The sequence below is a fragment of the Carettochelys insculpta genome, chromosome 1, assembly GCF_033958435.1.
Source record: "Carettochelys insculpta isolate YL-2023 chromosome 1, ASM3395843v1, whole genome shotgun sequence".
Lineage (NCBI taxonomy): Eukaryota > Metazoa > Chordata > Testudines > Carettochelyidae > Carettochelys > Carettochelys insculpta.
This window is the reverse complement of record NC_134137.1, coordinates 321315248-321337471: the sequence shown is the minus strand read 5'-3', so window position 1 is coordinate 321337471 and position 22224 is coordinate 321315248. Positions and strand designations below refer to the sequence as shown.

General features: G+C 51.1%; 1 protein-coding gene across 2 annotated transcripts in view; it reads left to right on the top strand.

The window, feature by feature from the left end:
- Positions 1–22224, top strand: part of ANO6 (anoctamin 6) — a 140025-nt gene that overhangs the window by 54300 nt on the left and 63501 nt on the right. For both annotated transcript variants that reach the window (XM_075014143.1, XM_075014140.1), the window contains exon 2: positions 8866–8963. In XM_075014143.1, coding sequence (XP_074870244.1) covers positions 8866–8963 — 98 coding nt within the window. The remainder of the gene's footprint in view (positions 1–8865; positions 8964–22224) is intronic.

The window sequence follows — 22224 nt, the reverse complement described above, 5'->3', positions numbered from 1 at the left end:
AGTGTGGCAACACTATACCATGCCATCCTTCTGCGCTGCTGCTGGCAATAGATCTGCCTTCAGAGCTCAGGTCTTGGCCGGCAGCTGCCGCTCTCCAGCTGGCCAGCTCTGAAGGCAGGGCTGCTGCCAGCAGTACCACAGCCCCATACCATAACCTTGTGACCCCACACTTAAAGGCTGGAGGGGCTGTGGGGACTGGGAGAGTCACACCCAGGGGCTGTGGGGATATACAAACAAAGAAATGAAAACTAACAAATCACCTACATAGAACAGATGAGGGGGGCAAAAGGAGGGCGGATGAAAATTACTGCAAGAGTCTATTTAGTGGCTTGTCTGGGATGACTAAAAGTATCAAAGGTGGAGAAGCTGTCTTTGTAATGCATAATTGCTTCTCTATTGATAGAGATATCTGCTGGATGTGGCAGTGTTAAGGAGCTGCAAATGGCTTCTTCAAGAGCCACATACAGCTCTGAGCTGCTGCTGACCCTTAACAAATCTAGCTGCAATCCATGTTTGGGTCCCAACCCATAGGTTGGGGATCCCTTTTGTATCTAGTCCGCATTGTGTGATTCCCTCAACCCAGCTCCCTGCAAGTTCTTCTTCCCTAATCAGACTCTACTCCCAGCAAGTGTCTGTGCAGTACACTTCATTTACATAACTATTAATGTATACAAATTATATCTTTCAGAGCCTTCTAAATGTTCCTCTGTGCTGAGATAACATCACAGAAATAAAACTCCCCCTTTAAAGAAGCAATATGTCTTTTTCTTTTGTTGCAGATTTCTGCCCTAAGCCAGATTTAAACTTGCAGTGTTTGGACTCTAGGCCCTGGTATCTGAATAGTTTTCCAAATAGTTAACTTCTCTTTCAGTGTATGCTCTGTGTAGCAAGTTGCATAGACACTGAAGCCTCAGGGTGCCTAAAGAGAGAAGCAGACTTTTTCAAATAACATTTTAATTTGATTTCTTCAAAGGGCTGGTGCTTGCCATGCAGTCTTTTGGGGGTAACCATCAAGCGTTTGAGATTCTGGTGCAATCATCTGAGCTTCAGTTTGCTCTGCCTCTGTGAGGGGGGGAAATACATACACAGGACTCTACACACATTGCCAGAATGTGTCAAGCTTCAGAAAAAGCTGTTTTACTCCCCACGCCCCTGAGGCACACCAAAATTCAAGCCAGTCTGATCAATCATATGGATTTTAGAACACTCAGAACAACTGAGTTGTAAGGAAAGCTGGTCTTACCCTTTAGTTCAAAAGAGCTGTCACCCTACGATAAATTAGAAGCCTGAATAATCACTTCCCTTTTTGCCCAAGCAGTTAGTCGATATGCAGTCATGCTGATTGTTTCCATTAAAATGCGAAATTGACAAGTCAGGAATTTCTTTGTAAATAAAGAGAATTGTGTGAAAGAATACACAAAATCCTGTAAGAACCAAACAGGTGGCAGCTTCTTTTGTCTCACTTCCAAGCCTCTTTGCAGCTAGCATGCTCCCCAAAAACTTCTCTGCTTTCTCCCAAGATTCATAGAGTGTAAGGACAGAAGGTACCACCGTGATCATCAGATCTGAGCTCCTGCACATCACAGCCATGGAACCTCATCCCCAGGCTGATTTACAGCCGCCCCCAAATCAAATACTTCAATTATAGAGAATTCACTGTTCGTTCTAGTTCAAATGAGCAAGTGACCTATACCCTGCACAGCAGAGGAAGGCAAAAAATGACCAGGGCCCCTCCCATTTTGACCTGGGGGAAAATTCTTTTCTGACGCCAAATATGATGATCAGTTAAACTCTGATGATGTGGGTGAGACCTACTACCCAGACACCTGAGAAAGAATCATAGCAACTCAGAGCCATCCCATCCATAGGCTGGGTTGGAGCCGTCACCCTGGGCCCCATACTTTGAAGGGTTGCGTGGAGCCCAGAGTAGTCCAGGCACTAGGAGATGCCAGCAGCAAGGGTTGGGTCTTTCCTGGGGGCAGGAAGCAGAGTGACCCAGCCCACGCCACTCCACTTCCGCAGCTCCCAGCTGCATCACTTGTGGGAGGGGCTTTGGAGGAAGCAGTGGTAGCACCTCCCAGACTCACCGGTGGTGGGAAGCAAAGCGACATAGCTGAGAGCCAACGGCACTGAGCAGACTGCGGCTCTCCCACTCCCCAGCCAAGCTCCATCCCTAGAGCAAAGCAGCTTGGGAAACCAGCAGAGAGCCTGGTGCTGGCATTAGGGATTAGGCGACTCCCCCGCCACCATACACACACCCTCCAGCAGCTGGGACTGGGTTACCTCGCTTCCCTTGTCACCAGTGAGTGCCAGGGTGGCGCTGGGAAGAGGGGGATGTGCAACCCCTGCTGCCAGCAGCACCGGGCCGCCTGCTAGTCCTGAGGGATGCGTCCCTTGGGAATGGAGACTTGGGGGAAGGAGCGGGACCGCTCACACACTCACTGGCGGTAGCAGGAAGCAGAGCAGGCTGGGGCTGGGTGGCTTTTCTTCCCACCACTGCTGCTGGTGCATGGGGGGCAGGCCTGGCCCCCTCCCCCCGGCTAATCCCCCAGCCACATCACTCAGCGAAGGGGGCTAGGAGGAGGGGTGGAATGGGGAGGGGGACAGAACAGGGGAAGGGCCTGGGCAGGGGGCTGGCCTGGGCTCTGCATCCCTTTAGGGGACAGTCTTGCTCAGGGTCCTCTCCATCTCGAGTGCTCTCTCCACCCACTGGAGATATGTGCCGATAGCAGTCACAGATGGGCCATATGCTAACGGAGGCAGTCTCATCATACCAGACCCTGCACAAACTTACCAAGTTCAGTCTTGACTCAAGTTAGGTTTTCGGCTCTCTGTGCTCCCTTGGCAAGGGTGTTCCAGAACTTCACTCATCCGATGGTTGGAAACCGTCATGTAATTTCCAGGCAAAACTTGTTAGAGACCAGTTTACAGAGCCGTCCTGTTCATAGGATGAGGTGGGGTGGCCATCCTAGACCCCGTGCCCTGGGGGGGTCCCAGGCCAGCCGCTTCAGCTGGTCTACGGACAGGCGACGGGGGGATGACCTGGGGCAGGTGTGGTAGTGGCGGGCGGCAGCAGCCAGTTGCCTTCCCTGGCTCTGCCATCTGCACTCACCAAGAGGGCGGCATGACCGGCAGCCTGCTCTGCTTCACTCTGCCGCCCTGCCCCCTCCCAGCCCTCTGGCCATGCTTCTCCATGGCGGCGGAAACCTGCCTCTGCTCCCCACTGCCCACTCAGCATTCTGGAGGGTGCTGTGGAGCAGGCTGCTGCTCGTGCTGCAAGATGAGTGCAGGGCAGGAGACCCCTGCAACCACTGCCACTTGCCCCAAGTATTTCCCATCCCTGTTGGTTGGGGAGGGGGTGAGAGGGCAGGGCAGGGGAGGAGCATGTTTGTAGGAATTGCCCAGGCCCTGCATCTGGGGTGCTGTGGGGGAAGTGGCCCCAGGACCTCTCTCAGGTTGGCTCTGCCTGTTTATATCCATTTGGTCTTGTGCCAACATTAACCCTTAACTTAAATAACCCCCTCCCCTCCCTGCTGCTTATTTTTCTACAATGTTTACAGAGAGCAATCAGAGCTCCCTTCAGCCTTGGTTTCATTAGGCCAGGGGTCAGCAGCCCCGTCATTTGTGCCGAGAGTGGCACACAAGCCTATTTTCATCAGCACGCAAGGTGGGAGCTCAGCCTGCCCCTCCTCCTCCTCCCTTGCCTGTGGATTAGCAAGAGACGAGCTAATGCTGCCAGCCACCACAATGGTAAAGCTCTGCATTTTAATGCATTTATTAAAGAAGCTGTTGTAAGTAGGACTAGTAGTGACTTTGAAAAGTATCACTGGCGCTCCGACTGTACAGAGAGGTCAAAAGGTCACATTTTGCCACTTCACCTTGGAAAGGCTGATGACCCCTGTATTAGACTAAACAAGCCAAGCACCTTCATTCTGCTTCTTTTGCTGCCCGCTTAGCTTTGCAGCTGCTTATACTCTCCAACACAGCCCTCTGTCAAATGACAGCTAGCAAAACCCCTCTAACCAGTTTTGCATTTGGCCTGTGTTTTGGGTAGCAGCTCCTATTATTTCAGTTATCTGTCTCCAACCACTGGGTCCATTTATCCGGAGTAAGGGGCGTTTATAATACCTACATTCAAGGAGGTTCCACCCATCCCCCATCATAACATGGAGATAGTGTAATGCCACTGCAAAGTAGCCCATCAACAGCTGCGGGGAGACACAGAGCTAGAGCAAATCCTGGCTCTGTTCTGTCTTATGCTGCAGGTTGTTTCTCCCTCTCAACATCCCAGAATCTTCACAACACAAAGGTGCCATGAAGGGATTTCTTTCCCACTCCTCCCACCTTCTTCTAGATGTGTGCCTTTCAGGTTGCACCTTCAGTAGGTGCAATACGGAATCTGACCCTCTGGTCTTTTAACTTGTTGCCCATGCTTCCTGGTAAAGGTACTGCTAGGATATTTCATACAGTAATGTGTATAAATCTAGGAACTATAGCTTGAGTGAGAGGTAATATCTGTTGGAAGGAACATCAAACTAGGAAAAAAATGAGAAAATGCACATGAAATTTTGTGCAGGTAGAAAACCAAAATCTTATGTTACCAGAAAGGACCAACCAAAACTAGAAGCATTAGTGGAGTGTTCACTTAAAAATGAGAAAAAAAACAGACTCTTGGACCAAATAAATATACTAGATTTCTTGTGTTCTCTTTCTGAGACTACAGCGTTGTCTACTCTATGGACCTTATGGTCTTCCTTGCACTACTGTGAGTTCTCCCATGTAGCTGCTCTATAAAGGCATAATTAAGCCATGCCTCATGAGCAGTGGTAGCTATGTCCATGGGACGGAGTCTCCCACTGGCACAATGCTCATTGCACAGCACTTTTGTCAGTGAGTTTTGTTGTTGGGGGGGTGTTTTTACACCCCTTGATTGACAAAAGTGCTCATGTGGACCAATCCTTAATTAGCTGAGCAAGCAACATATTTTCCTTATCTGATAGACTCTCCCCAAAGTAGTTGGTATGCTACTAAAGTAATAAAAATGTAAAAATGTTGATTTGCTTAGAGCTCAGTGCAGTGAATGACCATTCCTGAAGGGATGATGACATTAAGTACACAGTGAAGCAGTAGTGTGGGTATTCTAATATTGGGTTTTGTGCCAACATTAGATTGCTCTTTTAAACTGAAATCAGAGGGTTTCTGGGCCAGTGTCCCAGCTGGCGGGAGTGGTATTTGTACAGTGTAATTTTGTGCCACTGCTGATAGCGATTGCTAATGAGGACCAAACTATTAATACTTCTGAACAAGTACAAGTGTGGCCTTTTGCACAATGAATGTCCTACTTTCATCTGCCTCCAATTGTGGCTGAAGTGGTTTCTAGGCAGCACTGAGGTCTGCTGTGTAATTACACATACGTGTTCAGCACAAGGTGCACTTTTAACACGTGGCTATCGTTATTTCACTGCAGTGGCTGGAGCAAATTTTCTGGCCATGTGCTTCCACTTTGCCTCTCCGCTTGCTCAGTGGAATAGCATGCAGAATTTTGAGTTGATGACTGTACAAAATACCTACTTTCTGCCAAGTCCCCACCCTGTTAACAGTGCAGGCAATAGCCCTCTCCTCTCCATAGGATTTCAGATATGTCCCACGGACAGAGATCTAATATGCAGAGGGCTATAATTTTGTGGAGCTCCAGTGTGTAGGAGTACACTAGCCTTATGCAGGAGATACAGGTTGAACTTCTGTCATCTGGAACCTTTGGGACCCGACCGATGCTGAATGAGAGAATTTGCTAGACCACGGGGATCAATATTGTCTACCAGCATTACCAACACTGCCACTGCTTACTGAGCTCTTAGAAGATATTTCAGAGTCAACTGCAGCTAAATAACAGCACAGAACACTGACAGCCAGGGGTGGTGGATGTAAACAAACTTTATGGGACCCTGGGAAGCTTGGCCACACCCGTGATAAGTGGTCATCTGACTAACTAAAACCATGCCAGATTATGGATGTAGCCAGATGAGAGAGTTCTGGATTAGAGAGGTTCAATCTGTACATAATTCCCAATCCCACATGATGGTTTGGATTGAGCCAAAAAGAGTAATGATGTGCATGTGAGGTAAGGTTGCAGTAAACCCAGAATTGCATCATTGTTATCTGATTACTTGTAAGAGGATTCAGTATAATATTTCAGCTGCGCTGCTGGCTCCTTCCTCTTTACACTTGCTCGTGCTGGCCAACATTAATGTTTTATCTATAATTCCCACATGAGTTTCAGAAATGGTTCTTTTGAGATCTGACCAAGTCAGATCACACAAATGGACCAACATTTACATTACAACTCAAATGTTTCTAAAGCTTATGCTGACAGAAGATTCATGGAGTTGCTTTTGCTTACTTCCTGGAGTAAACACCATCCCCACACTAGAGTTCTGGAAACTGATGGCTCAACAACTAAAGTCCCAACCAAACTATAAGCATTAGTACTAAATCCAGAGGTCTTTAAGCATGTGCAGTTTTGGGAACATAAACATTTTCCTGAGCCACAGCAGTAGCTTTAAGGATGCTTTTTTGTGGTACACTCTTCCAACTCTTTTCACATTTTGGATCAGCAAGCAATATAGGGCTCCATCGGCTCTGGAGTAAGTCAGTCAATGGAACAACACCTCTTCACACTTCTGAGGAGCTGAGTGGATGTGATGTGCTATAAATACTGGTATGGTAGGTTAGTCATGCCTGTTTATCTGACGCTTCTTTAAATACCCATCTAAAAACATCTCGTCAAGTTGCCTAATACTGTTGGTGAGTGCTGATGCTGGGGCCAGACTCCCCACTTTGCTCTTGTGTGTCAGTGACCTTTTCCCAAAGGAAAGCCATCCCTTCTTTTTTGAAAGCATGTAGGGCATGAAACATAGCACAGAGAGCTAAAGTAGCTGGCCCACCTTGGGGAGAGAACAGTAACCTTCTCCCCTTGCCCATTCCTCTCTAACTTCAGAAGTGTGCGTAGTTTTGTGCTTTTTTTTTTTAACACAAAAAAGGTAATAAAATGAAATTCCAATGAAAAAGCTTAGGGAAGGTAATAATTCAGATGTCTCACAATGATTCACCTTTCGTACATATTCTGATAATTAGCGTATCACACATTTCTTAGGGTTGATGATTATCTTATAAATCACATAGGGTGCGTCTACACTTGCACTCCTCTTTCGAAAGAGGTATGCAAATGAAGTAAATTGAAAACAAAAATGTGGCATAAATTTGCATATTTGGAACCTCATTTGCATGTTCTAATTTCTAAAGAGCTTCTTTCAAAAGAAGAAAGCCAGTGTAGACGCTGCTCTTTCAAAAGTAAACCCATCTTCAAAAGAATCCTTCTTCCCTTTATTAAATGGGAAGAAAGATTCTTTCGAAGATGGGTTTACTTTCAAAAGAGCAGCGTCTACACTGGCTTTCTTCTTTCAAAAGAAGCTCTTTGGAAATTAAAATATGCAAATGAGGTACAACACACGCAGATTTACACCTCATTTGCATTTTCAATTTACCTGACTTGCATGCCTCTTTCAAAAGAGGCAGGCAAGTGTAGACACACCCCTAGTATTTGAATTGGCAGCCAATTTTCCTAACTGTAGGCAACCGCTAGATTGTCAATATTAGATGACGCTGTAGCGAGGCAGAGCAGTGTCTTTCATTAAATCCTTTTGACTTTTGTATTGTAATTTTAGAAGAGAAGTTTGATGTTGCTGGAGCCAGGAGATAGATTCTTTTGTACTTTGCCATTCTTGAGAAGCGAGGAGGCTAGCGCTTAGAGCAGTTTATTAGTATTATGTACTTGTGATACATACGGACTTACCCCTTCAGGTTACAAGGAAATCATTCACACAGTAGCATGACTAAGCGCTACAATGTCACTGTTTATAGTAGACTTGACCTGAAATAAAGAATTTCTTAGCATTACTCACTTACTGCATAATAAGTACAGTCAGCCTCAGCCAGGGCTTGTCTGTGCTTGGTACACAGATTCCTGCAGCCTGCATCACAAGGAGATAAAGTCAACACTGGGATTATTTACACCAGTATAGCTGCACCATTACAAACTCATTGTTTCACTGTGTTGTTTGGCGAAAACAACACGTCTGCAGTGAAAGTTTGCACTGCTGGGCCTCTGCCCAACCTCCCAGTCCAAAAATCTCTCACACAGAAATTGAGCTGTACCTGAGCTGGAAATACCCTCTTGGCTTTTCACTTATATAACGTGAATGGGGGTCCTTGCAGAGTAAAGGTACTATTGAGTGTGTGAGTAAAGATGTTAGAATTCTAGACCTTAAGGATAACCTTGTTTCCACCATGTGGAGTGTGGAACCGGGAGGAACTAACAGGACGTCTTCTACTTCAAATAAAAATTGCGGGTGCTATTCTATGTTCTGTTTTGCTAGTGTAACTCCAGAGGCAAATGACATGAGCTCTAAAGGAGTCAAGAATCACCCCAGCTATGTGACTGTATGTTGGCTAACCAAGCTTGACTATATTTGAAAGTGGGGAAGGACAAAACTAAACAATTCCTGAAGATGTGAAGTGCAGCAAATTACTTTGTCCCAAAGCCACTTATTTAAAAGCTACAAACAGATCTACTTACCCCTGTGTGAACAACAAGAAGTCCTGTGGCACCTTATGGACTAACAGATATTTTGGGGCATAAGCTTTGGTGGGCAAAGACCCAGGTCTTTTGCAGGTCTTTGCCCACGAAACCTCATGCTCCAAAATATCTGTTAGTCTCTAAGGTGCCGCAGGACTTCTTGTTGTTCTCAAAGATACAGACTAACACGGCTGCCTCTCTGGTACTTACCCCATGTGTCTGGTTTTCAGTCTTGGAAGAAATGGAGCAGACTATTATTCCCACCTATGGAACAGCACCCAGCTATGGAACAGCACCAGACCAGCAAAAGCCTCGTACTCCAGAGTGGGTGAGTAATCTTTCCCTTGAAATTTACCTTTAGACAGAGTCATCCTTAGGCATATGCAGACAACGTGGGGCCAGCTGCCAGGGCCCCAAGCAGCAGCCAGGTTCCTGGGTGTGGGACTGGAATCGGAATCCCATGTAAAATGTGGGGAGCTGCAGCACACAGCCCCAGTTCCGATCCCTCTGCCTCCTTGCTTTGCTCCTGCCCCCACAGTGCAGAGCACAGTCCAGTCTCCCCCTCAACATGGAGCACTTGCTTATGCAGCCCTGCCCTTCCCTACATAGGCCCTGTGAAGTGTTTAATACAGTTTAAGGGTTGGCTTCCAGAAGAGACATCCTTACTTTTGCAGCTGCAGTTAGTGTCTGCAGTTCAGACTGATGCACAAGTCTGAACCGTGGTAGCCACAAAAGGCAAGTTGGAGCTGCAGCTACTCAGATTTGCGCTGACACACACAGACCTCAAAGTGGTCTGAAAGCAAAAGTGATTAAAAATGTTAAGCTTGCAGTGAGGGGAAGGGGAGTGGGGCTGGGTGGGATGGAGTGAGGGGAAGGGGAGTAGGGTGGGTGGGATGAAGTGAGGGGAGAGGGAGTGGGGCTGGGTGGGATGGAGTGAAGGGAAGGGGAGTGGGGCTGGGTGGGAAGCAGTGAGGGGAAGGGGAGTGAGGCTGGGTGGGATGGAGTGAGGGGGAGGGGAGTGGGGCTGGGTGGGATGCAGTGAGGGGAAGGGGAGTGGGGTGGGTGGGATGCAGTGACGGGAAAGGGAGTGAGGCTGGGTGGGATGCAGTGAGGGGAAGGGGAGTGGGGTGGGTGGGATGCAGTGAGGGGAAAGGGAGTGAGGCTGGGTGGGATGCAGTGAGAGGAAGGGGAGTGGGGCTGGGTGGGATGGAGTGAGGGGAACGGGTGTGGGGCTGGGTGGGATGCCGTGAGGGGAAGGGGAGTGGGGCTGGGTGGGATGCAGTGAGGGGAACGGGTGTGGGGCTGGGTGGGATGCCGTGAGGGGAAGGGGAGTGGGGCTGGGTGGGATGCAGGGAGGGGAAGGGGAGTGAGGCTGGGTGGGAGGGAGTGAGGGGAAGGGGAGTGGGGTGGGTGGGATGCAGTGAGGGGAAGGGGAGTGGGGCTGGGTGGGATGCAGTGAAGGGAAGGGTAGTGGCGTGGGTGGGATGCAGTGAGGGGAACGGAAGTGGGGCTGGGTGGGATGCAGTGAGAGGAAGGGTAGTGGGGTGGGTGGGATGCAGGGAGGGGAAGGGGAGTGACTCTGGGTGGGAAGCAGTGAGGGGAAGAGGAGTGGGCTGGGTGGGAGGCAGTGAGGGGAAGGGGAGTGGGCTGGGTGGGATGCAGGGAGGGGAAGGGGAGCGGCATGAGTGAATGGGAGGCAGTGAAGGGAAGGGGAGTGGGCTGGGTGGGAGGAAGTGAAGGGGAGGGGAGTGGGGTGGGTGGGAGGCAGTGAGGGGAAGGGGAGTGGGGCTCGGTGGGATGCAGTGAAGGGAAGGGGAGTGGGGTGGGTGGGATGCAGTGAGGGGAAGGGGAGTGGGGCTGGGTGGGATGCACTGAGGGGAAGGGTAGTGGGCTGGGTGGGATGCAGTGAAGGGAAGGGTAGTGGGGTGGGTGGGATGCAGTGAGGGGACGGGTAGTGGGCTGGGTGGGATGCAGTGAAGGGAAGGGGAGTGGGGTTGGGTGGGATGGAGTGAGGGGAAGGGGAGTGGGGCTGGGTGGGATGCAGTGAGGGGAACGGGTGTGGGGCTGGGTGGGATGCCGTGAGGGGAAGGGGAGTGGGGCTGGGTGGGATGCAGTGAAGGGAAGGGTAGTGGGCTGGGTGGGAGGCAGTGAGGGGAAGGGGAGTGCGGCTGGGTGGGATGCAGTGAGGGGAAGGGGAGTGGGGCTGGGTGGGATGCCGTGAGGGGAAGGGGAGTGGGGCTGTGTGGGAGGCAGTGAAGGGAAGGGTAGTGGGCTGGGTGTGATGCAGTGAAGGGAAGGGGAGTGGGGTGGGTGGGATGCAGTGAGGGGAAGGGTAGTGGCCTGGGTGGGATGCAGTGAAGGGAAGGGGAGTGGGCTGGATGGGATGCAGGGAGGGGAAGGGGAACGGGGTGGGTGGGTGGGAGGCAGTGAAGGGAAGGGGAGTGGGGTGGGTGGGAGGCAGTGAAGGGGAGGGGAGTGGGGTGGGTGGGATGCAGTGAGGGGAAGGGGAGTGGGGCTGGGTGGGATGCAGTGAGGGGAAGGGTAGTGGGCTGGGTGGGATGCAGTGAGGGGAAGGGGAGTGGGGTGGGTGGGATGCAGTGAGGGGAAGGGGAGTGGGGCTGGGTGGAAGGCAGTGAGGGGAAGGGGAGTGAGCTGGGTGGGATGCAGTGAGGGGAAGGGGAGTGGGGCTGGGTGGGAGGCAGTGAAGGGAAGGGTAGTGGGCTGGGTGGGATGCAGTGAAGGGAAGGGGAGTGGGGTGGGTGGGATGCAGTGAGGGGAAAGGGAGTGGGGTTGGGTGGGATGCAGTGAGGGGAAGGGGAGTGGGGTGGGTGGGATGCAGTGAGGGGAAGGGTAGTGGGCTGGGTGGGATGCAGTGAAGGGAAGGGGAGTGGAGTGGGTGGGTGGGATGCAGTGAAGGGAAGGGTAGTGGGGTGGGTGGGATGCAATGAAAGGAAGGGGAGTGGGCTGGGTGGGATGCAGTGAAGGGAAGGGGAGTGGGATGGGTGGGATGCAGTGAGGGGCAGGGGAGTGGGGCTGGGTGGGATGGAGTGAGGGGAAGGGTAGTGGGCTGGGTGGGATGCAGGGAGGGGAAGGGGAGCGGGGTGGGTGGGTGGGAGGCAGTGAAGGGAAGGGGAGTGGGGCTGGGTGGGAAGCAGTGAGGGGAAGGGGAGTGGGGCTGGGTGGGATGCAGTGAGGGGAAGGGTAGTGGGCTGGGTGGGATGCAGTGAGGGGAAGGTTGGTGGTCTTGGTGGGAGGCAGTGAAGGGGAGGGGAGTGGGGTGGGTGGGTGGGATGCAGTGAGGGGAAGGGGAGTGGGGTGGGTGGGATGCAGTGAGGGGAAGGGTAGTGGGGTGGGTGGGAGGCAGTGAAGGGGAGGGTAGTGGGCTGGGTGGGATGCAGTGAAGGGAAGGGTGGTGGTCTTGGTGGGAGGCAGTGAAGGGGAAGGGGAGTGGGGCTGGGTGGGATGCAGTGAGGGGAAGGGTAGTGGGCTGGGTGGGATGCAGTGAGGGGAAGGGTGGTGGGCTTGGTGGGAGGCAGTGAAGGGGAGGGGAGGGGAGTGGGGTGGGTGGGTGGGAGGCAGTGAAGGGGAGGGTAGTGGGCTGGGTGGGATGCAGTGAGGGGAAGGTTGGTGGGCTTGGTGGGAGGCAGTGAAGGGGAGGGTAGTGGGCTGGGTGGGATGCAGTGAAGGGAAGGGTAGTGGGGTGGGTGGGATGCAGTGAGGGGAAGGGTGGTGGGCTTGGTGGGAGGCAGTGAAGGGGAGGGGAGGGGAGTGGGGTGGGTGGGTGGGAGGCAGTGAAGGGGAGGGTAGTGGGCTGGGTGGGATGCAGTGAGGGGAAGGGTAGTGGGCTGGGTGGGATGCAGTGAGGGGAAGGGTGGTGGTCTTGGTGGGAGGCAGTGAAGGGGAAGGGGAGTGGGGCTGGGTGGGATGCAGTGAGGGGAAGGGTAGTGGGCTGGGTGGGATGCAGTGAGGGGAAGGGTGGTGGGCTTGGTGGGAGGCAGTGAAGGGGAGGGGAGGGGAGTGGGGTGGGTGGGTGGGAGGCAGTGAAGGGGAGGGTAGTGGGCTGGGTGGGATGCAGTGAGGGGAAGGTTGGTGGGCTTGGTGGGAGGCAGTGAAGGGGAGGGTAGTGGGCTGGGTGGGATGCAGTGAAGGGAAGGGTAGTGGGGTGGGTGGGATGCAGTGAGGGGAAGGGTGGTGGGCTTGGTGGGAGGCAGTGAAGGGGAGGGGAGGGGAGTGGGGTGGGTGGGTGGGAGGCAGTGAAGGGGAGGGTAGTGGGCTGGGTGGGATGCAGTGAGGGGAAGGTTGGTGGGCTTGGTGGGAGGCAGTGAAGGGGAGGGGAGTGGGTGGGTGGGTGGGAGACAGTGAAGGGGAGGGGAGGGGAGTGGGGTGGGTGGGTGGGAGGCAGTGAAGGGGAGGGTAGTGGGCTGGGTGGGATGCAGTGAGGGGAAGGGTAGTGGGCTGGGTGGGATGCAGTGAGGGGAAGGTTGGTGGTCTTGGTGGGAGGCAGTGAAGGGGAGGGGAGTGGGGTGGGTGGGTGGGAGGCAGTGAAGGAGAGGGGAGGGGAGTGGGTGGGTGGGTGGGAGGCAGTGAAGGGGAGGGGAGGGGAGTGGGTGGGTGGGTGGGAGGCAGTGAAGGAGAGGGGAGGGGAGTGGGTGGGTGGGTGGGAGGCAGTGACGGGGAGGGGAGGGGAGTGGGGTGGCTGGGTGGGATGCAGTGAAGGGGAGGGTAGTGGGCTGGGTTGGATGCAGTGAGGGGAAGGGTAGTGGGGTGGGTGGGATGCAGTGAGGGGAAGGGTAGTGGGGTGGGTGGGATGCAGTGAGGGGAAGGGTGGTGGGCTTGGTGGGAGGCAGTGAAGGGGAGGGGAGTGGGGCTGGGTGGGAAGCAGTGAGGGGAAGGGGAGTGGGGTGGGTGGGATGCAGTGAAGGGAATGGTAGTGGGGTGGTTGGGATGCAGTGAGGGGAAGGGTGGTGGGCTTGGTGGGAGGCAGTGAAGGGGAGGGGAGTGGGGTGGGTGGGTGGGAGGCAGTGAAGGGGAGGGGAGTGGGTGGGTGGGTGGGAGGCAGTGAAGGGGAGGGGAGGGGAGGGGAGTGGGGTGGGTGGGTGGGAGGCAGTGAAGGGGAGGGCAGTGGGTGGGTGGGTGGGAGGCAGTGACGGGGAGGGGAGGGGAGTGGGGTGGGTGGGTGGGAGGCAGTGAAGGAGAGGGGAGGGGAGTGGGTGGGTGGGTGGGAGGCAGTGACGGGGAGGGGAGGGGAGTGGGGTGGGTGGGTGGGAGGCAGTGAAGGGGAGGGGAGGGGAGTGGGCTGGGTGGGATGCAGTGAGGGGAAGGGTAGTGGGGTGGGTGGGATGCAGTGAGGGGAAGGGTAGTGGGGTGGGTGGGATGCAGTGAGGGGAAGGGTGGTGGGCTTGGTGGGAGGCAGTGAAGGGGAGGGGAGTGGGGCTGGGTGGGAAGCAGTGAGGGGAAGGGGAGTGGGGCTGGGTGGGATGCAGTGAAGGGAATGGTAGTGGGGTGGTTGGGATGCAGTGAGGGGAAGGGTGGTGGGCTTGGTGGGAGGCAGTGAAGGGGAGGGGAGTGGGGTGGGTGGGTGGGAGGCAGTGAAGGGGAGGGGAGTGGGTGGGTGGGTGGGAGGCAGTGAAGGGGAGGGGAGGGGAGTGGGGTGGGTGGGTGGGAGGCAGTGAAGGGGAGGGCAGTGGGTGGGTGGGTGGGAGGCAGTGAAGGGGAGGGGAGGGGAGTGGGGTGGGTGGGTGGGAGGCAGTGAAGGGGAGGGCAGTGGGTGGGTGGGTGGGAGGCAGTGAAGGGGGGGGAGGGGAGTGGGGTGGGTGGGTGGGAGGCAGTGAAGGGGAGGGCAGTGGGTGGGTGGGTGGGAGGCAGTGAAGGGGAGGGGAGGGGAGTGGGGTGGGTGGGTGGGAGGCAGTGAAGGGGAGGGCAGTGGGTGGGTGGGTGGGAGGCAGTGAAGGGGGGGGAGGGGAGTGGGGTGGGTGGGTGGGAGGCAGTGAAGGGGAGGGCAGTGGGTGGGTGGGTGGGAGGCAGTGACGGGAATGATTGCCCATTCACAAGGCTGGGAGGCCAGGATACACATAGGCTGGTTCTGCAGCTCAAGCCCAGCCGCAGGAGGAGCACGAGGAGAAGAAGTCTGGGCAGCAGCAGGAGAAGCATGTGCCACGGGATCCCTCGACAGCTGCCTTCTCAGTGTGTGCGAGTCTCTCTAGCTCCTCCCCCTGCCCTAACCCAGCCAATGGGAGCTGCTCTTGTGGGTGGGGGTGGGGCAGCACACAGCGCCTGCTGGCCACCCTAAGGCTAGGAGCCAGACGTGCTGGCTGCTTCCCAACCTGGGAGCTGTGTGGCACAGCAGCTAGCAGGGAGCCTGCCTGCCTTGCTGTGCAGCGTTGCCCTGCTGCCACCAAATGGACAGTCAATGGCCTGGTCAGTAGTACTGACTAGACCCACCCGGATCCCTTTTTGACCTAGTGTTCCCATCCAGAACTGGACACCTGGTCACCCTAACCACAAAAGACGGAGTTTGCTTTCCACTGTGCTCTGTAGCTTCACGTGCCTTACGTGCTGCCATCGGTGAAGCAAAGCGCAAGTCTAGCCTTAGCGGGCACCCACAGAGCCTGAGTGAATTTTCCCACCGCCTCCCTTATATGAGCAGTGAAAATCAGTCCTATGGGGAAAATCTGGCTTCAACCTCATGTACAGGAAAAGACTTCTGGCCTCTTCCAAATAAAGCTCAACAGATGTCTCGTGTTGATTGCAAAAGTTGCAGGAAAAACAAAATAGGAAGTCAGCTGGAGTCTAAGCTAAAGTTAGCACAGTGCAGTCAAATGGCTTTGACATCATCATATGTCAGCAGTTACCATTGGTTTTCTGAAGTCTGCCTGAGACTATTGAGTCCCTGTATATTTCTCTGTTTTAACTGGTGCAAAAGATTTAGTTTTCATATTGGGCATTATTTATCAAATAGAAGCTTTTGTCTTTTACATGCTGAGGTACTGAAACAGGATAGGAAAGTTCTTCTTTTGACTGATGAGTGCTAATCTCATTGTTGTAAAAACAGAACTAAAAATATACCTCTGCTTTTGCACTTCATTACAGTTTATTACAAAGCATGAGTCAGAAGAAATACAGTTCACATTGTAACAGTTTCATTGCTTTGTAACACACAGACTATTTTCCTGAGGTGCACAAGTTTGTGCAGATTGCAGAATTAAAAGAGTTTGTGGGTCTTGTTATCAGCTAAGTTGCAGTGTGCATTAGTCAATTTGAAAATAAAGTATCTTTTGTAAGTCTGTGGTACTAATTTACGTGTCTATAGCATATTTCATCAGATGATCACAAAGCACTTGGCAAACAATTAGGCTTCACAAAACCCCACATGTTTATTATTTTAATTTTATGTAAGGGGAAGGGGAGAGACAGACATGGAGATTTCGAGAGAGGGCTCTCGAGAATGCAGTAAGGACGGCGAGTGCCCATAACTTGGCATTCATTAAGTGCATATAGCCAAGAGTAGGAGAGGATGCAGTTCTGGAAATGTAGCTACCTCTCTGGCTTGGTGCACCAGGTCCAGCTGCACACTCAGCCTTCAGGTTTTGAAGCGAGCGCCTGCCGTTCTAGGCTATGGCATTCAGTTCTTGCTCTTCCCTCTTCTCATCGGTCTCTACGCTTGGTCGGGGAAGGCCCTGCATGTAGCGGAGAGCTATGCTGAGTCTACCAGAAGGCTACTAGACATAAGCAGGTAGCTTACCTCTCTAGCACTGGTCACAAATCCCTGACAGTCTGCAGCAGGCTAGTATATCACTACCGGGCTACGTCTACACGTGAAGCCTACATCGAAGTAGCCTATTTCGATGTGGCGACATCGAAATAGGCTATTTCGATGAATAACGTCTACACGTCCTCCAGGGCTGGCAACGTCGATGTTCAACTTCGACATTGCGCAGCACCACATCGAAATAGGCGCTGCGAGGGAACGTCTACACGCCACAGTAGCACACATCGAAATAAGGGTGCCAGGCACAGCTGCAGACAGGGTCACAGGGCGGACTCAACAGCAAGCCGCTCCCTTAAAGGGCCCCTCCCAGACACACTTGCACTAAACAGCACAAGATCCACAGAGCCGACAATGAGTTGCAGACCCTGTGCCTGCAGCATGAATCCCCCGCTGCAGCAGCAGCAGCCAGAAGCCCTGGGCTAAAGGCTGCTGCACATGGTGACCATAGAGCCCCGCACGGGCTGGAGAGACAGCGTCTCTCAACCCCCCAGCTGATGGCCGCCATGGAGGACCCGGCAATTTCGACGTTGCGGGACGCGGATCGTCTACACGGTCCCTACTTCGATGTTGAACGTTGAAGTAGGGCGCTATTCCTATCTCCTCATGAGGTTAGCGACTTCGACGTCTCGCTGCCTAACGTTGAAGTTAACTTCGAAATAGCGCCCGACGCGTGTAGACGTGACGGGCGCTATTTCGAAGTTGGTGCCACTACTTCGAAGTAGCGTGCACGTGTAGACGCAGCCCCGGTGTTTTTGATCCTCTCACTAGAAGTCTGACCTTTCCAGGGATGAAATAAGAGCCTAACTAAACAAAACACTCTTCTGAGCACAAAAGGGAACTAGCAGAGCTCAGCCAGCCCTCATGAGCCTCCTGACGAAGTTGCTTGACTGGTCTCCATTTTTAAGAATCTTTTCAACCTTCCTGGACTTCAACAGTTATTTTCCCTTTTCAAGTTTTGCACCGTGGGCACAAGCTGTTTCCATACCACTACAGCAGGAGGTGTCCCAGGCAGACCCCAGCATCCTCCCTGTAGCCCTGGGACCCTAAGCTCTCCTCACAACTATTCTGTCTGTATCCAAGGGCCGCTTCCTATAATGGCCCAGAAGAGGCTGTAAGGGACACCACAATGGTCAAATCCCTCAGTAGACAGCTATTCTGTATGTTGGGTCCCTCCCTAGAGAGCTGCAAAGCTATTTCTATAGCTTTGTACTTTTTGAAGTCTTTGTTGCCTTTTATCCTGCAGCTGCCTATCACCAGCTATCACCACATGAGCTTTCCTGCTCATGTTCTCCACCTGGGGGAACTACAGCTCCTAGAGCTCCTTTGCTTTCAGGGCCAAGCCCCAGTAATACCATGACTCACAGCTTCCATTGTTAAAGAGCCCAGAACACCAAGTGACTCTGGATTAAAGCGACACATGCAAGACATGCAAGGGCCCTTATGGGTGAGAGCAGCTCCTCACTTTGGTTGTCAGATGGAGCATGGAAAACACAGAGTCTTTCAGTTCCCTGAAGCGCTGCCAGGCCCTTAACTATCTTTCTGGTCTGTTTCATTGGTTGCTGCATGTTTTCTTACCCCCAGCCTGAGGACAAGGTTGGGTGGCCACCCCAAGCTGTGTGTTTTTGTGGGGGGCCTGTTTTGTAGACCAGCCTTACTGCTGTTTTCTGGTGTATGGCTGCGCTATCCAACTCTTAGGCCAGGTCTATGGAAATGGCGTAGCTGGAACTGACTTACCTATGATTGACTCACCTGACTGCCCTCACTGAGGGAGGTCGACAAGAGAAACTCTCCCATCGGTCGCCCTTATGCCTCATGACCCCTGAGAGTTTGATTTTGCATGACCCTGGTAGGTGTGCAAAATTGAACCCCAAAGATCGACCCTGACCAGATCGATCTCCCAGTTAGTGTAGATAGACCCTTAGTTTGCCTCCCTTCAGCCTTTCTAAAATGCTGTTTCCCCTCATGTTGTTCTGTCCCTCTCGTGTACTTCCTGACTTTTAAGCCAAGGTTCAAAGAAGCCTTTTGGAATATTCTGGAGTAAAGTGCTATTCACTGCAGAAGTGTCAGAAGAAGGGCCCTAAGCAGGTGTTATGTCAAGCACCAGTAATGCGTTTGGCTCTGTGTAATTCACACCAGGAAGAAAATCCATGTCCTGAAGAGGTCCCAAGCGAAATTGACGTTATTTTGTTTTAGTCTTTTTGAGTTCCTCACAGAGTTTCTCTTCTTCTGCCCAAGTTGAGAAGTTAAGCTCAGGGCACAACAGAAGGGTAACTTGTTTCCAGATTAACTGCTGACACTGGGGGGACAGAATTTAATTCTGCATCAGGCTGCTGGCATCGGGCAACACAAGGAAATCCAGCAAAGCGCTATAGTTCCTTTGATTCTTAATAGAACTGTCTGAGTCATAATGTGTATTGTGAGCTTGTTACTTGAATATCAATGAACAAGCAGCCTACACTAGAGCAAAGGAGCTTCTGTGGTGGCATGTTATGGTTATGTTATTCTATGTGTAAGGGAAAAATCAGTTTAAGATAAATTAAAACAATGAGCCAGACTCTCAGGTGGTATAAAATGATGCAGTCCTATTGACTTTATTAGTACTATAGGTAGTAGGGTGATCAGACAGCAACTGTGAAAAATCAGGACACTTTTTTGCTGGGTGCAGGGAACATAGTTACCTATATAAGACAAAACCCCAAACAGTGGGACATCTGGTCACCTTAATAAATATTTACACCAGCTGCAGGTAAGTCCCAATATATCTGGCTGTCTAAAGCAGACACATTTTTACGACAATAGTTAATTACTGAGGAGCAATTAATCTTGTGAAATTTGCCTTTCACAGTTTAAAAGATAGTTTGAGCTGGGTTCTCTGCCATATGAATGCCGGGTGGACAAGTCCCTCCTGAAGAGGATTTTGTCACTGAAATAATCAATTTCTCTTAAAATTGTGTTCTTATTTGTGGTGTCAAATAAACCACATTCAGCATTCTTGGCTTAGTAGTTCATTCATTTTTCTTCTTTCTCACCCATTTACTGATTTGCCTTGCCTCCACCCCCATGCAGTCTGAATGTCCTGGGCCAGTGATGTGAATGTAGACACATTGCCCTCAGACTAATCCCATGTGGTTTTGTTTCCCAGAACTGGGAACATAGGCAAAAGGTGCTGCTGAAGGGCAGTCACTGCTAGAATGTTCTCCTTTCATCTTTTTCTGCAGAAGTCTCCAGCAGGTGGGGTTATAGTTCACGGGGGTCAGACAGCAAACAGCTTCCTGTTGACATACATGCGATAAAACGTTCAACTAGCATTGTGTGGTCAGAGAGGCACTGTGATCTAGAGGAGTGGACACAGGACAAAGAGTCAGGATGTCCTCAGGTCCACTACAGGCTCTCTCAAATTTGCCATGTGGCCTTGAACCAGACACCACCAGCCAAATTATCCCAGGCCTTACTTGGCTGTTCTGTATTAACTCTTCTTTATTTTCATGCTCAGACTGCAGCTTTGTTGATGCAGAGAGGAAGCAAGGACCACTGACTTGACACTCGCTCATATTAGAAAGTAGGTGGGCAGAGAATGGAGAAAGATGAGGAGAGGGCCGAGCCCTGCTTCACTGCCCCTATTTACTTGCCATAGGAGCTATCTAGACTCATAGGGAGAAGAATTTAATAAATACAAAGCCAGGGAAGGGAAGACAAAGGCCTGTGGCTCTGAGTCACAGTTTGTTCTTTTGTGTGGCTCTTAGAGCATAGAGGTCACATACAACCCTTTACTCAGGGCAGTTTTAATTACAGGGTACAATTTCCAGATGCTCCTCTGTGACTTAAGTGTCTAAATTACTTTTAAAAGTGGTACATGGGTTCCTAAATTCCTTAAGTACATTTCAAACTTCTATCTATAAAATTCTGTTCCTTATACGTAAAGGGTACCTACCTTACTAGAGTGCTATGACTGACTGACTGATTGATGGATTGATTGGAGGGTACTGTCTAGCACTTTGAGGTTTCAAAAACATGACATAATACAGTTTGAACCTCTCTCATCCAGCAACCTTGGGACCTGACTGGTGCCAGATGAGAAAATTTGCTGGATAATGGGAGGTCAATATTTTCTAGCACATTATCAGCACTTCTAGACTCTTAAAAGACATTTGGGGTAAATTACAGCTAAATAACAGCACAGAACACTGAGAGCCTGGACTGGTGTCTGTAAACAAACTTTATGGTATAATGCGAAAGTTGTCCACACCCATGATAAGTTGTTGTCTAGCAAAGTAAAATCATGCCACATTATGGAGTCTGCTGGATGAGAGACTTCCAGATTAGAGAGGTCCAACCTGTATTGCTAAATGCAATTATTCAACTTGTAAATGTATCCTTTCCTACTGTTTAATGATGTTGATCAATATCAGTCTGCTGGGTATTAGGGTATGATTATAAGATTAGACTGGAAGAGTGATACTTGCATCACTAAAATGTATTAGCTGCTTAAATTGAGGCTCTGAAAACTGGACCCAGGGTTATTTCTTCCCAAACAAAGGGCTATCCAATATAATGGGGTTGTCTATAACCCTCCATCCAACACACTATAAAATCTCCAGGGGGCTGAAAATACTTACTGGAGATCCAGCTGAATTTAAGCCATGATAACAGCATTTTTAAGCATCGTCGTAATGGTTTTAAACCTGAAAATTGGAAGTGGAGTGCATAATAATACAACTTTATGTTTGAACAGATGAAATAAAAAAATAAATTCCAACTGAATTGTTCATGTAGATGCATTGCCCAGGTATGGTATTTTATACCCCCTACAAACTTTTTTTTTCAATTAGGTGTGTTGCTTAATCTATTACTGTATGTTACATAATCTACCCAATAACATATATGAGATGGACAACACACTTGAGTTAGTTAAACAGCTGGAATCTTAATTTTTGCATTTCCTGACTTTAAGGCTACATCTACACTAGCCCAAAACTTCGAAATGGCCATGCAAATGGCCATTTCGAAGTTTACTAATGAAGCGCTGAAATACATATTCAGTGCCTCATGAGCATGCGGGTGGCCGCGGCACTTCGAAATTGACGCAGCTCACCACTGCGCGGCTCATCCAGATGGGGCTCCTTTTCGAAATGACCCCGCCTACTTCGAAGTCCCCTTATTCCTATCTGCTCATAGGAATAAGGGGACTTTGAAGTAGGCGAGATCCTTTCGAAAAGGAGCCCCGTTGGGACGAGCCACGCGGCACCGAGCTGCATCAATTTCGAAGTGCTGCGGCCGCCCGCATGCTCATGAAGCACTGAATATGTATGTCAGCTCTTCATTAGTAAACTTTGAAATGGCCATTTGCATGGCCATTTCGAAGTTTTGGGCTAGCGTAGACATGGCCTAAACACGTTAACTTTGCAGCACTTAATATTACATTAATGTAGATGTTTGTGTTTATTGTAATTTTGATCTTACAACAAAATGATTAACATCCCTGTTTAATCTGTTATTTTACTTTAATGTGGGGAAAGCCAGACTGTTTACAGTAACTAAACACTTAAGTTAAACAAAGACTTCCCCAGTGGGACTAAATTTAAAAAATTGGCTTCCAGTTCTATGCTCACCAATGTGAATCACCCTTTCTACACTTGGATTCATGAATATGCAATACAATAGCTAAATCTTTCTGCTGTGTAAAAGGTGAAATATATCAATGCTATTGTGATGTAAGACACTGGGGAATGTCCAGCCTCTGCAGGTTTGTCGTGTCATTGCCCATCCCTGTTATGACAAAACTGAACATTCTCAAAAGAAAATTAGGTTGCAAAGTCAAGGT